Source organism: Callorhinchus milii, unplaced genomic scaffold (genome assembly GCF_018977255.1).
Source record: "Callorhinchus milii isolate IMCB2004 unplaced genomic scaffold, IMCB_Cmil_1.0 Scaffold70, whole genome shotgun sequence".
Lineage (NCBI taxonomy): Eukaryota > Metazoa > Chordata > Chondrichthyes > Chimaeriformes > Callorhinchidae > Callorhinchus > Callorhinchus milii.
In genome coordinates this window covers 90,516-104,551 of record NW_024704811.1, presented here as the reverse complement: position 1 = coordinate 104,551, position 14,036 = coordinate 90,516, and the positions used below count along the sequence as shown (strand labels likewise).

Here is a 14,036-nt window from a genome sequence, read left to right as displayed (position 1 = left end):
AAATTGGTTTCCTAAATTGGTAACAATTCAGCCTGTTTTCCAACTCAATGAATCATAGAATATTACAGGACAGAAGGAGGCCATTCGGCCCACTGCTCCTGTGCCGGCTCTTTGGAAGAACTATCCAATCAGTCTGACTCCCCCATCTTTCCCCATATCCTTACAACTTTTTCCTTTTCAAGTATCTATCCAATTCCCCTTTGAAAGTTGTTATTGAATCCGTTTCCACCATACATTCAGGCAGTACATTCCAGACCTTAACAACTCTCTGTGTAAACGAATTTCTTCTTGTCGGCCTCTGGTTCTTTTGCCAATTATCTTAAATCTATGTCCCTGATTATTGACACACCTTTCTCCCTATCCTCTCTGTCAAAACCCCTCATAGTTTTGAACACCTCTATTAAATCTATTAAAGAAAAATTAATTAGTTAGTTCTCAGCATTAAGTTTTTAAAAAAAAAAATGATTTTGAACTATAATAGGCGACATTGGAGTCTGTATGAATGCCACTTCTTGTGGAATCACCAAGTGCACAGGTTGTGCCACTAGTATTTAATAAATATAATATTTAATATTTATAATAAGCTAATGTTTGTAGGACACGGCTGTGCACAATTGGCTACTGCATTTCGCCCCCAAAATCAGTCAATCCTTTGTGCAGTATATTCTGTGAAGCTCTTCGAGATATCTTGAATGATGTGATAAGGCACTACATCAAATGCAAGGATTATTATTAATACAGAACAGTACGTTTTACTAAATAGCAGTTATTGTGGAGGAGTTGAATGATTTAGTAAAAGCTGCACTTACTTAATGAGATTCTCTAGAAAAAGACGGGCATTGCTCAAGACCTGCAAAGAAAGGACAAGTTAATAAAACAGTACTAAAATGTGTCAGATGCAAAGTGTACTAATTGTAGGATAGCAGCCAATTGGCACACAGCAACGTCTAACACACAGCCACCATCTTTTTTTCTCTGGAGGATCGTTGGCCAGGACATTGAGAGAAACTCCCTCTATTTGATGAATACATGGGATCTTTAATATTCACCTGAATAGGCAGATGGGACCTTGGTTTCACGCACCTCGAACAATGCAATACAATTTACATTTATATAGTATCTTTCACGTTGGGAGAATGTCTCAAAGTGCTCAACAAATGCTGGCTGGGCAGCTGAGAGGGAAGGTCAAAGCGGTCTTGAGATGAATATTGAATGAGGAAGCAAGTCAGAGGGACTCCAGGATGGAGTTCCAGAGTGCGGGGGATGAAAGCCCACCTGACGATGGTAGGACAGATAACAAGAACAACAAAATTACATTGCTATAGCGCCTTTCACATTGGAACGACGTACAGATACGGCGGGGCACATGATTCATAGCGGAGGGAGCAGCCCTGTTGGAATAGTTTGAGGTCTCAGAGGAAGCGTGGGGTGAGACCGAGAAGGGATTTGAAAGAAATGACCTTGAACTCAAACTGCCTGGGAAGCCAATCAAGAATGGGAGCATAAGAGTCTGTTGAGGGAGAGGACACGTCTGGATAGTCTGCAGCTTGTGTAGGTGAGATCGGGGAGACCGGCGAGCAGGGAGTTGGTGTAGTTGAGCCTGGATGTACTAAAAGTGTAGAAGAGTGTCTTGGCGGGCTAAGGGGAGAGGTAGTGGCGGAAGCAGGCAATAATAATCCTTGCATTTGATTATAGCACCGTATCACATCTTTGAGACGTCTTATAAAGCGCTTCACTGAACATACTATGAAGTGAATTGACTGTATATTTTGCAGGAGAAATCCGGCGGCCAATTGCACACGGCAGTCGTGGATTGAGTCATCACATTATTATTATTTGAAGGGATTATTACCTCCAGAAAAGTGATCTGCCAATCGACTAACAACCAGGTTCCTAATTACTGCTAGGTAAACAGAGGCGAGTGGAGTGACAAAACTTGCCTGATATTACGCCCTGCTTGGGAATTGAGGCTAGGTCATCTCGCTTGCGAGATGAGCCTCTAACCCCTAAGCTACAACCACTGACATATTAACTCAACAGGCACACCCGTATCACACCCAGTCAATTCAATTCTCGGAATTATAACAAAAGGGCAGTTCATTACAAAATCGTCTCTGGAAAGTGCAACATAGCTCTTTATCCTGTGTGCAATGGGTTTCAAAGCACTTCACGGAACGAGTGTGAAGTGTCTACAAGCAAGTTGGTGTGTGTGTGTGTGTGGGGGGTGGGGGTGGGGAGAGAGAGACAAGGAAAGGAGGAAGAGACACCTGGGTTCAATTCCAGGCAGGGTGAAACCTTGGGCAAGTTTCCTTACTCCACACTCCTAAATAATAATCCCTACAAAACAAAAAAAAAAAAATTTTCAATCCACAATTGTTTGTGGGACGCTGCTGTGCGCAATTGGCTGCCGCGTTTCGCCCACAAATATACGGTCAATTCATGTTACAGGATATAGAAGATGTGAAAAGTGCTATATCAAATGCAAGGATTAATATTACTGTTAAGAGAACAGGAAGAATAGTTGGAAATAGGTTAGAAAACAGGAAGAGGGTGTGTGGCAATTTCAGAGAGCGAGGGCATAGTGGAATTGAAAGTTTCCCACCGCGGAAGACCACCCCGACCTTTTATTTGTGAGTGTAAAGGGTTAATCCGCTTCTCCTATAGTCAGAATATATCAGGGCTGCTTGAGCCACTTACTAATCAGAAAGGGTGCAGTTACGTGCAAAACTGAATGTAAATCACTTCTGAAAGTTTAATGATCATCAGTGTGTTGTCAGATTATTCCCAGTAACATGTCTGGCACTGCACGTATCAAAGAACTACAAACCCATTAATAATAATAATAATCTGTGCATTTGATAGAGTACCTTATCACGTTGTTGATACGTCTCAAATCGCTTTACAGAATATATTGTAAATTGTAATGACTGTGTACTTTGTGGGCCAAACATGGCAGCCAATTGCAAACAGTAGTGTCCCACAAACAGCTGCGGATTGTGTGACCATTTTTCTTTTTGGCCTTGGTGCCCTGGCCTCAACCTCCCTTACTGGCGTTATATTCTGTGAAGACCTTTGAGACGTCTGGAAGACATAATAAGACGCCATATCAAATGCAAGGATTATTATTAACAAAACTTGTTCCAATTAAAAAATTACCTTTTGGGTAATAATAATGCTTTCATTTTATATGGCACCTTATCACGTCTTCGAGATGTCTCAACGTACTTCACAGAATATACTGTAAAGTGGAGTGACTGTGTATTTTGTGGAAGGCTTCCATAATGAATTGGATCTGAACCATAGGTCACCGTAACTGGTTCCTTCCCAGGAACATCCACTTACTGGGGTTACATTACGACATGGCAGCAATAGGGCCAACAAAACAAGATCCTCTGCACCATAACCTTTCAATTTTTCTCAAATTGCTTGCTGAGTCGCATTGAAGCTCCAGAAAGAGAACAGATGGCAGCTGCACTCTGCAGCAAACACAAGATAAACCGCCAAATCCCTTTTTCCTACACTCTCCACAGGAAATGGAAGGAAAACCGGCTGACACCGCACTCAATCACTGCAAGTTTTCAGGGCCCCTGTACTCCCCCACCTCCTGTGGCAATTGCACCAAATAATAATAAGAATCCTTGCATTGGATAAAGCAGCTTATCTCGTCATTGAGATGTCTCAAAGCGTTTCACAGGATATACTGTGAAGTGGATTGACTGTATATTTTACGGGCAAAACGCAGCAGTCAATTGCACACAGCAGCGCTCCACAAACAGTCGTGGATTGAATGACCAAATTATTATTGTATTATTACCCCCAGAAAGCGATTCACCAATCGACTAACAACCGGGTTCCTAATTACTGCTAGGTAAATGGATGCGTGTGGAGTAAGGAAACTTGCCTAAGGTTTCACGTTGCCCAGGAATCAAACCCGGGTCCTCTCGCTTGCGAGGCGAGTGCTCTAACAAATACGCTACAGGACTCCACGATTACAAATATACCGTAAGACAGCCCAAACACATCATTGTGTCAGTTAGACTCAGTCAGTAGTGCTCATCTTTGGTCAGGAGTTTGTGGGTTTGAGCTCCAGGTTGAGGACTCTGAGCTCATGGGTTCACACTCCAGCACAGTATGAAGGGGAGGGTGAGACGTGCTATCCTTCAGATAGGACGTTAAACTGAGGTCCCATTTGTGTCTGTTCAGGTAGATGTTAAACATCCTGTATGACAGAGACGGGAATTTTTCCCCAGTGCCCTGGCCAACAATCCAGACAAACATAAAAGTCAGTCTTTACTTCATGGCTGTTTGCAACCAAAAGGCAAGAGTGCAGCTATCTGTGCCAGCTGACACCTGGTAGCAGCCATAGTGAATTTGTGCTCTGCTCGCTCAATGGTTCGGATATACATTCCATAAACGAAAGCCCGCAATAGCAATGCTCCAGCCAGTGTGACATCTTGGGTAGGATTAGTCAAAGATTTCATTAGCAAATAAATGCTCCCTTGAATCTGTGGTTAACCCGTGGCCCTCAGAAATTGAGTCAACAACCCTCACAAGTGAAATGGTCAGAAATAAAACAGGAAGCAGAATGAAGATAACCTTCGTACCAGGCGATTGATAAAGGCAACCTTTGTCTTGGTTTGATAGAACCAAAGTGTTGAAGGCAACATTCTTTACAATAGGTGGAGCAGCATAGCGCAATCGTTTAGGTGGAATAAAACCTAAACAGAAGGTAAAATATTTGGTATTATTGGTGGCCGCGCTTTCAGCCACTACGCCCCAAAACTCTGGAACACTCTTCCTCTAGCATCCTGCCTTGCCCCTTCCTTCCCCATCTTCACCTCGCGCCTAAAGACCTTCCTCTTCGACGGGGCCTTCGGTCAACTGCCACCCAGCTCGGCCTTGTGCTCAGCCAGTCAAGCGCTCTGGGACGCTACCCTGCGCGAGGGGCACTCTATAAGTGCAAGTTGTTGTTATAAAATGCTTCACAACTTTTTTTTTTAAAAAATCAGCTGCAAACTCATCACCATGCTGGAGTATCCAAACCAGACAGAGTTCCACATAATGCCGTACTCATGGGGATTTCCCTGTGTCTGGAACGGAATATGTACTCTTTCTGGAGGGACACGCCCCACTTACTCAATCCCAGAAAGTGTCAGGCACAGATTTATGAGAGCCAAGGTGTGGCTGTCCTAGAGTGTACTGTTGGACTTTAACCAGCTAAAGCCATATAGTTTGTTATTAAGCGTTCCATTAGGGCTTGCAAGGTTAATGGGAGCAGATTGTGAAGAATCCCCTCCAAGGCCTGCCGATGAACCAGGCTGAGTTGTGCTGTCATCAGCAGTGCCCTGGAGTACTGTGGACCTGCCTGGCTCAGGATCCAGACGAGAGACCGCACAGAGGGTAGACTGGATTCCGGTATTCTGTTACCAAGCATGTCACCTTCGAGTTAGCCTAGTTCCAAGATGCCCTTGCCAACCCCACCCCCCCACACCCCACCCCGAAGCTCAAGCACTACTTGTATTTACATAATACCTTTTCCTGTTGATGTAACTCAGTAATTACAGTCAAGTAGTGTGTTTCATGAGCAAAAGCGACAAGCAGTTTCTGTGCTGCAAGATCCCACAAACTGCCAGGTGAATGACCAATAGACCAATAGATCTTGCGAGATCTTTAACAACCATTCCGACTAGGCACGGACAGGATGTAGGTTAAACCTCACCCAAAGGACAGCGCCTTTGACAATGCAGCAATCCCCTCAGTACTGAGTTGACAGTGGCAGCCTTGACCCGACTTGAACACAACCATTTGCCCCGAAAGGTGAGAGCAAGACCAAGTGAGCCAAGCAGAAACCAAAGCTAGTGTCAATCAGATGCCAAGTGCTGGAGTGCCAATGCTCTGCTTGCTGAAGAAAGCGGATGGTTAACCATAGAAAACTCCTTTGATACTGAAGGAAGCCTGCTACGTTGCTGGAATACAAAGTTCTTTTGCATTCGCTTTGACAGCAAGTGGCCTGTCTAGGCAATTGTCTTGCCTTTTGGTTGCCTTGACAATTAAAACAATCAATTTTAAACTGCGAGCATAAGGAAGCTTGCTAAATAGTGGCTTTAGTTAAAAGTCTAACCCAATAGTTGCAACTGCTAAATAATATGCCCTCCATTTGATATAACCAAACAACACTGAAAATTGGGTTTAAAAAGGCACACAGGAGTTGCCTCCGTTTAAATTTTCAGACAGGCTTCCGAGTCCTTCAGACCGGGAGCATTCATGATCTGATCACTGCTCAATGGAAGTGAAATCCCTGAATGAGGGAAGAAATGAATGGAATGTTTCACTCCCGATCCAAGCTTTGAAGGAAACTTTGGAGTCCTGTAGCGTAGTGGTTAGAGCACTCGCCTCGCAAGTGAGAGAACCGGGGTCTGATTCCCGGGCAGGGTCAGGGTGAAACATTGGGCAAGTTTCCTTACTCCACATGCCTCTGTTTCATCTAGCAGCAAGTAGGAACTTCGATTGGTGGATCGCTTTTCCAGGGTAATAATCCCTTCAAAAAATAAAAATATAAAAATAATAATAATTTGGTCACTCAATCCATAACTGTTTTGGGACACTGCTGTGCGCAATTGGCAGCTGCGTTTCGCCAACAAAATGTACAGTCAATTCACGAGGCAGGCAACTGCACACAGCAGTGCCCCACAAACAGTTGCTGATTGAGTGAATATATTTGGCAATCGACTTGGAAGAATGTTGGCCAGTGTAGATGGTAAAGTTGAGACAAGAACTTGAGAAACAGCCCCCTGATTAACAGCTGTTGGGTCTTGCTCTTTGCCTCTCTCTCTCTCATCCACACCACACATGCACAACATTTCTTCCAAACACCAGAAGAACTGCTCTCAAAACACAAACTGCCTCCTCCTGCCTGCAAATCAGGAGGACGATGCCAGAGACAAATGGTAATGGTGACTAAAGGCAACACAAACAAATTTGGGATATTTCTCAACAAAACAGGCAACAGACTATTTGTAGGTGAACACAGCAGCCAAATTTGCACAGTGTAGTCCCACAAAACAATCACAAAGTGAGCGACCAATTTTATCTGGGGATTGTTGGCAAGGATATCCAGGGAAATTTGTGTCTCTTTGAGTAGTACCAGGGGGCCTTTAAAATCCACTTGAGCAGGTTTAACACCTAATCAGATTGCACCTCCAAGAATGTAGCACAGGTTGACAAGAGCCAAGGCTTGGGGAGCCCAAAATGTGCACTGGGGTAACTGCTGGAGTCTAACCAGCTAAAACACCATTGCTTGCTGATATTACTGTCCAGCAAGGTTTCCCACTGGTCCACCCTACCCATTAAGGCTTTGGCTTGCAGGGTTAACAGGAGCTGAGTGGGATGACTCCCTGCCCCAGTGAATGGTCTGCCCTTCCGATGAGCTAGGCTGGCTGTGCGGTAATCAGCAATGCCCTGGAATACTGAGGACCCACCTGGTTCAGGAACCGGTCTAGAAACCGCCAGAGGGCTGGCTCGATTCTGACATTCCATTGCCAGGTATCTCACCTTGAAGCTAGTAAAGGAGGAGTGAGGAGAAAACAATAAAATGGTATTTCCCAATTGTCTAACATTTCCCAAGACCTCTTGTAGTGGCATTTCACTACAGCACAGCCCACGGTGAAATAGAATTTATTTTGTAACACAGATGAAGAGAAAAAAAGATTTAAGACCCCATTCTTTAAGAAAGACTGGCAGCTCTCAAAGCGAGCAGTAGCAATGACCACATTCTCTACAGCCGTGAAATGTATGCATAATTTTCTTCGTGCACAAGTGACTTTTTAAATGCATGAGATTTTGTCTCGACTTTAGCACATTCTACTTGTGACTTTGCATTGCATCATAGGCTACAAGGAACAGAGGAAATGCAAAGTACTATTGCACTCCCTTGTCTGACACTATTCCCCTCCAGACTCAACTGTACTGTCAAATGTTTCCCCAAAATACCCCATTCAATACTCTTCTGAACTTATATATTTGCTAATCCTATATTTTGGAGTTCTTTTTGGCTCATCCATTCTCTTAGAATGAGAAATCTATGATCAGCAGAAGGCCATACGATGCATTGTACAGAAATAATAATAATCTTCACATTTGATATAGCGCCTTATCATGTTTCACAGAATATATTGTAAAGCGGATTGACTGCATATTTTGTGGATGAAAGGTAGTAGCCAATTGCTTCTGTGAAGTGCCCTTTCAGACGTCTCGACGACATAAGGTGCTGCAAGGATTATTATATTATTGATTATTATCATTACTAGTCAATCCATGACTGTTTGTGGGACCCCGCTGTTCGCAATTGGCGAGGATATCAATGTTCCCATCAACGATGAGATCATTGACAGAGAGAACTTATTGGAAAGGGAGCGTACATTTTGTAGGGCAATGACATGAAGATCCATCTCTTCGCAGCTGTTCTTTTGGTCACCGATACTGAACCTCAGCCCGCTCTTCCCCCCCACCCTGCCTGAGCTTGCATGAGCAGTCAGCTGTGTATAATGCCTTGAGATCCACCCCCCCACCCACAATGTGAAAGCCACTATATACATATGCATGCTTGTTGTTAGAGAAATAAGAGATGCCAGTTGTTAAGTCTGTCATTGAATTTTGTAAAGAAACACCACCCAGTTAGCTAATGCCATTGCAAAAGTTATTTGGGGTGAATTATTTGCACAGGACAACTGTTCCTCATCAGAAGCAGAACCATAGCTAAAATTAGCAGGAAAATGACAACATTTTGGCAGCTACTTCAGCTGACACAATACTAAAACGTCTGAAGCAATCAAAGAATAAATGGAAACCTGAAGCAAAATAAATGAGACTCCGGGAATCAATGAGTTGGGAAATCAGTGATAAAAGGTGTCGAAAACTGGGGAAAGAGGTCAGGAGGCATTTCTTCACTCAGAATCTTGTTAGTTAGGATATGGAATTGAGGCCAAATCAACAAAATTGTTCAAAAGAAAACTGGAAAAGCAGCTGGGGAGAGAGGTGGTAAGTGGGATTAGTAATTCAGGGAAGAATTGATACAGGTTCCAGACTACTTAAATGCAAGTTGTTGTTTTCCACCGGTTAATTCTTTATCTGGGTTCAAGAGTTAAGGCCACAGCCTCCATTTCCCCGCTAGATAGTTCCGCTGTTGGAACATAACTCACCAGCATTACCACGCACCAGTTGAGGATTCCTCTGTAATTGCTGTATCCACTTGCTGAGCTGAGCAACGACTCCTGCAGCCTGTGACAACTAGGACAGAGGAAAGCAAAAGTCAGTCCACATTTTCTTAACAGGAGCACGAAGATCCAGATGAGGTTTGACTAGACAACTGAGTAGCCAGGGGCAACTGTAACTACAATTCACAGATGCAGAGTAGTTAGCAGAATTTTAAATAAATACCTGAGGGAAGATATCAAAGAGTATGGAGACTGGAACTAGAGAGCTCTAGCGGGGGAGCGAGCACCAGTACATACTCTCTGATGGGGAGAGAGCAGGGAACGGGATTACAGTAGAGCGCTCCAGTGGGAGAGCGAACACCAGCAGAGATGGCTTTCTGTGCTGGACAATACTCTAGGACACTATAAACAATTGGGACTTAAATCCTTTGAACTGTACTAATCCCAACAAATAAATATTTTACAATTAGTTCTGCCCCTCATTGCCAATGTACAGCCGAATCCCCTTCCACCATAGGAGGTGGGGTGATAGGTCAGGATGATGTGAACAACGGTTTTTCCCACAAAATACAGTCAATCCTATTTGCAGTATATTCCATGAAGCGCTTTGAGACGTTTCAAAGACAGATAATAACAATTCTTGCGTTTGATATCGAAGTGCTATATCAAATGCAAGGATTAAATAGTTTCAAAGTTCATCACAGGGCAATGCATGTGTGCATTGTAGTTACGGTTGCCCCTGTGATGAACTGTGGTGAGTGACCATTTGCAGGCTGACATGGCAGTGCACAGAGGTGCACAGTCTAACTCTCTTGCCTCCAAGTCAAAAGCTGGAGTTGTAGCCCCACGATGGAATTTGAGCTCAGTCGAGGCTGACAATTCACAAAAAAAAAGATTAATTTATACAGGAAGCTTCACTTTTTCCCCACCAGACAGAGTGGTTGGCTCCATGCACAATTAATAAATAACTAAGTAGCTTCATAACAAATCACCAATGTCTGGGTTCAGCCACACCTTACACCAACCAGCATCTGGATGTAGTTACTAGAAAATAATACTTGCATATTAATATAGCGCCTTATCAAGTCTTCTAGATGTCTCAAAGCACTTCACAGGATATACCGTAAAGTAAATTGAATATATATTTTGTGGGCGCAAAGCAGCAACCAATTGCACACAGCAGAAACTTGCCTAACATCTTGCGATGCCTGGGAATCCAAACCAAGTCTTCTCGCTTGTGAGACGAATGCTCTAACCAATAAGCTACAGGATTCCGCTGCAGTTAAGCAATTAGATGGTGCTTTTCCATCTGTTGACCCTCACTGAGAAAGCCATGAATGAGTGCTCCAATGCTATCATTCCAATTACAGGAACATTTAAAGCTTTTTTTGCATCACAGAAGCCTTCAGACAGTTTAAAAAGAGAGAGATCACTAACAGACAGAAATATCAATCCATTCATTAAAAGCCATAGCTTACAAAACTGCTTATGGAAAACAAGAGGCTTATTATGTCTAGAACTCCTGTCCTAATGCGGGAAAGGGTCAATGCAATTCACAAGAACGCCAATGTAATGACTATCCTCTTAGGGCAGAAGAAAAGGTAACAGAATCTCCTTGGGCTCCTTGAACTGGCTTCAAGGCAACATGCATAGTAATGGAATATCAGAATCGAGCCCCACTCTATGGCCATCTCAGTCTGGTTCCTGAACTCTAGTCCAGGGCACTGCTGTTGACAGACCAGCCCACTATGGCTCATCGAGAGGACTTGGAGGGCCAGGGATTCCTGCCATTGCTCACTGGGGGTAGATTCTGCCCACTGATCTCTTGTTATAACAATAATAATAACCCTTGCATTTGATATAGTGCTTTTCACGTCTTCTAGACATCTCAAAGCGCTTCACGGAAGACTAAAGTGAAACGACTGTATATTTGTGAGTGAAATGCAGCAGCCAATTGCGCACAGCAGCGTCCCACAAACAGTCGTGGATTGAAAATGACCAATTTTTTTTGGAGGGACTATTATCAGGCGTGTGGAGTAAATAGAAAAAAGGTAATTTTTTTGCACGTTCCACAGAGCCTATCCCAATCAGATAAGCTTGCACAAGACGGAGTTGATGTAAGCTTGAGTTGGCAAAGTCTGATTGGCCCCATTAGAGTGACTGCCTTAAGTATCACTCCTTTCAGGTCAAAACACCTCTAAGGGCTTGACATGTAATTATCATATTAATTCCATGTTTTAGTGGGCAAATGCAGTACAGTTTGAGTACAGTTAGGCTCCACAAACAGCTACAAAGTGAATTATAATTCATCAGGAGGCATCGTCAGCCAGGATACCACCGAAAATAAAGTCCCTTCCCTTTTCCAATAGCGTCACAAATTGTGCAATATCCACCTGAACAGACACAATCGTGAATCTCTGTTCAACTTCTCTTCTGAAGCACAATACCTTCTACAACACAGCACTACAGCATTTTCAGTCTACCTTAAATTAACCAATGATTATATGCACAGTACGAAGGTCAGTTACAGAAAGAAAGGTTAACTAGCAACAACATTTGTATAGTGCCTTTCACGTCAGGAGGACGTTCCGAGGCGCAGTCAGTGTTTTGGACCCGAGCTGAGGGTCGGGAGTGGGGAGGGTGGAGGGCAGGGTGGGGGGGGGGGGGGGAGCAGGGTGATCGAAAGCACGGTTGAAGAGGAGGGTCTTGAAGGAGGCAAGAGAGGAGGTGAGGCAGAGGGACTGCGGGATGGAGTTCCAGAGGGTGGGGGCAGAGTGGCAGAAGGACTGCCCATAGTGGGGCGGGCGAGGCAGGAGACGTGAAGCAGTCCGGAGCCCGCTGAGCAGAGGGAGTGGGCAGGACGGTAGGGAGGTTAGGAGGTCACAGAAACCAATAGAAATACTGATCTAAACAAAGGCTTGTGCCAAGATAGTAGAGTGCATCAGTACTTGGCCTTCTGCCCCTCTGGCCCCACTCTCTGGAACTCCATCCCACAGTCCTTCGCCTCACTCCCTCCCTTGTCTCCTTCAAGACCCTCCTCTTCAACTGTGCTTTCGATCCCCCTTTCCCCCCCACCCCCCACCCTGCCCTCCACCCTCCAAAAATCCAACCCCCCCCCCAGCTCGGGTCTGGAACTGACTGTCCAGTGCCTTGGGACGTCCTGCCGACGTGAAAGATGCTATACAAATGTAATTTTGTTCTCGTTGCATAATCCAGGATACGAAATTCATACCTTAAGCTGCCTTAAACAAGCACCGAAACTCCTGCTTTCAACCCAAGCTTCACATGAATGTGAAATCACTACACCAAGAAATTCCAACAAGAAGACATAGGTTTACAGTTTAGTGTAAAGAGCAATTTGAGAACATACATCAGGAAGTAGTTATTTACCCAGAGAGTAATTAAAGACCAGAACAGGCCAGGAAAGAAACTAGTGGCCATGACACGGAATTCGTTTAAAATTTTTTTTTTATGAAATTCTGATGTGAAGACGGTAGGGTGTGGCTTTTTCATACCAAACCAGTCTTGAGAGAGAGAGGTAGAATGGTGAAGTGGTTTTGGAAGGGATTCCCAGAGGGTAGGGATGATGGCTACAGGCTTTACCACCAGAATCAGAAGAAAGGAGTGGGAAATCAGCAACAGACTGCCAGAAGTGCAGAGGGTATATTAAAGTATATTCTGTGATGTGCATTTTGAAATGTCTAAAACGTGATAAGGCGCTATATCAAATAATATAATAACAATCCTTGAATTTGATATAGCGCTTTTCACGTCTTCTAGACGTGAAAATTGTAAATTGCAGATTAAAGCTTAAAATGCATTTTAAGATTAAAGATTAAATTGCAAGATTATTATTATTGAATTGAATCTGAGTAGAGTTTACAGAACGTGTGTAATATTAACAGCATCCTGTGGTCCTTGCTCAATAAGGCTGAGAATTCAGTACTACCTTTTGCTGTAGCAATTGGGCTAAGGTTGCTCTATACTCATTTACTTAAAACTTAATGGCAACAGGGACGAATGGTAATGAGGCAGGAAAGGTTCAGATTCCGCTTATCTTTGGGCCTTCAAAATAGCTCACAGACCTTGGATCCCTGGATATTTATATCCCAAAACATGACATTTGTACTAGAAAACTTCTTTCCTCCCCCACAAATGAAAGGAAACCAGAGTGCAATTTGTTCCTATGAAGTCTGACCAGAGTGAAAGGAATTCCAACACCACAGGAAAGGGGGGGGGAGGGAGCAATTACACTCAGGCATGTTCACCGAAGAGAGACTGGGGAGAAAAGGGTAGGGGCACATTCAAGCCTTGCTGGAATTCACCTTGAAAAGCCTAAAATGTCACCTAAATGTCTTCACCTGAGATAATTTTGTCTTATAATAATAATCCTTGCATTTGATAAAGTGCCTTATCACATCCTTGAGACGTCTCGCAGTATACAGTGTAAAGTGGATTGATTGTATTTTGGGGACGAAGTACGGCAGCCCATTGAGCACAGCAGTGTCCCACAAACAGTCGTAGATTGCGTGACCAATTTTTTTTTAAAAAATATTTTTTTTCCCCCGGAAAGTGATCCACTAGTAATCAACTAGCAACTGTGTTCCTACTTGCTGCTAGATAAACAGAGGCGAGTGGAGAAAGGAAACTGCCTGGGAATCGAACCCGAGTCCTCTCGCTTGCAAGGCGAGTGTGCTAACCACTGCTCTGCAGGACTCTTAAAATGCAAGATCATATAGAATTGTGGAAAACGCTTAAACTTAGCATGAAATCGGTTTCTCTTAAAAAAAGAACCGGCTTTGAAATTACAATTGAATTGTAGAT

The 14,036-nt window shown here is 43.7% G+C and overlaps 1 protein-coding gene across 3 annotated transcripts in view; it reads right to left on the bottom strand.

Annotated features, from left to right (window-relative positions):
- The window catches only part of LOC103183634 (diacylglycerol O-acyltransferase 1), a 33,741-nt gene that overhangs the window by 13,673 nt on the left and 6,032 nt on the right, over window positions 1-14,036 (bottom strand). For all 3 annotated transcript variants that reach the window (XM_042345644.1, XM_042345645.1, XM_042345646.1), the window contains 2 exons: window positions 9,198-9,285; window positions 810-850 (listed from right to left, as the gene is read on the bottom strand). In XM_042345644.1, coding sequence (XP_042201578.1) covers window positions 810-850; window positions 9,198-9,285 — 129 coding nt within the window. The remainder of the gene's footprint in view (window positions 1-809; window positions 851-9,197; window positions 9,286-14,036) is intronic.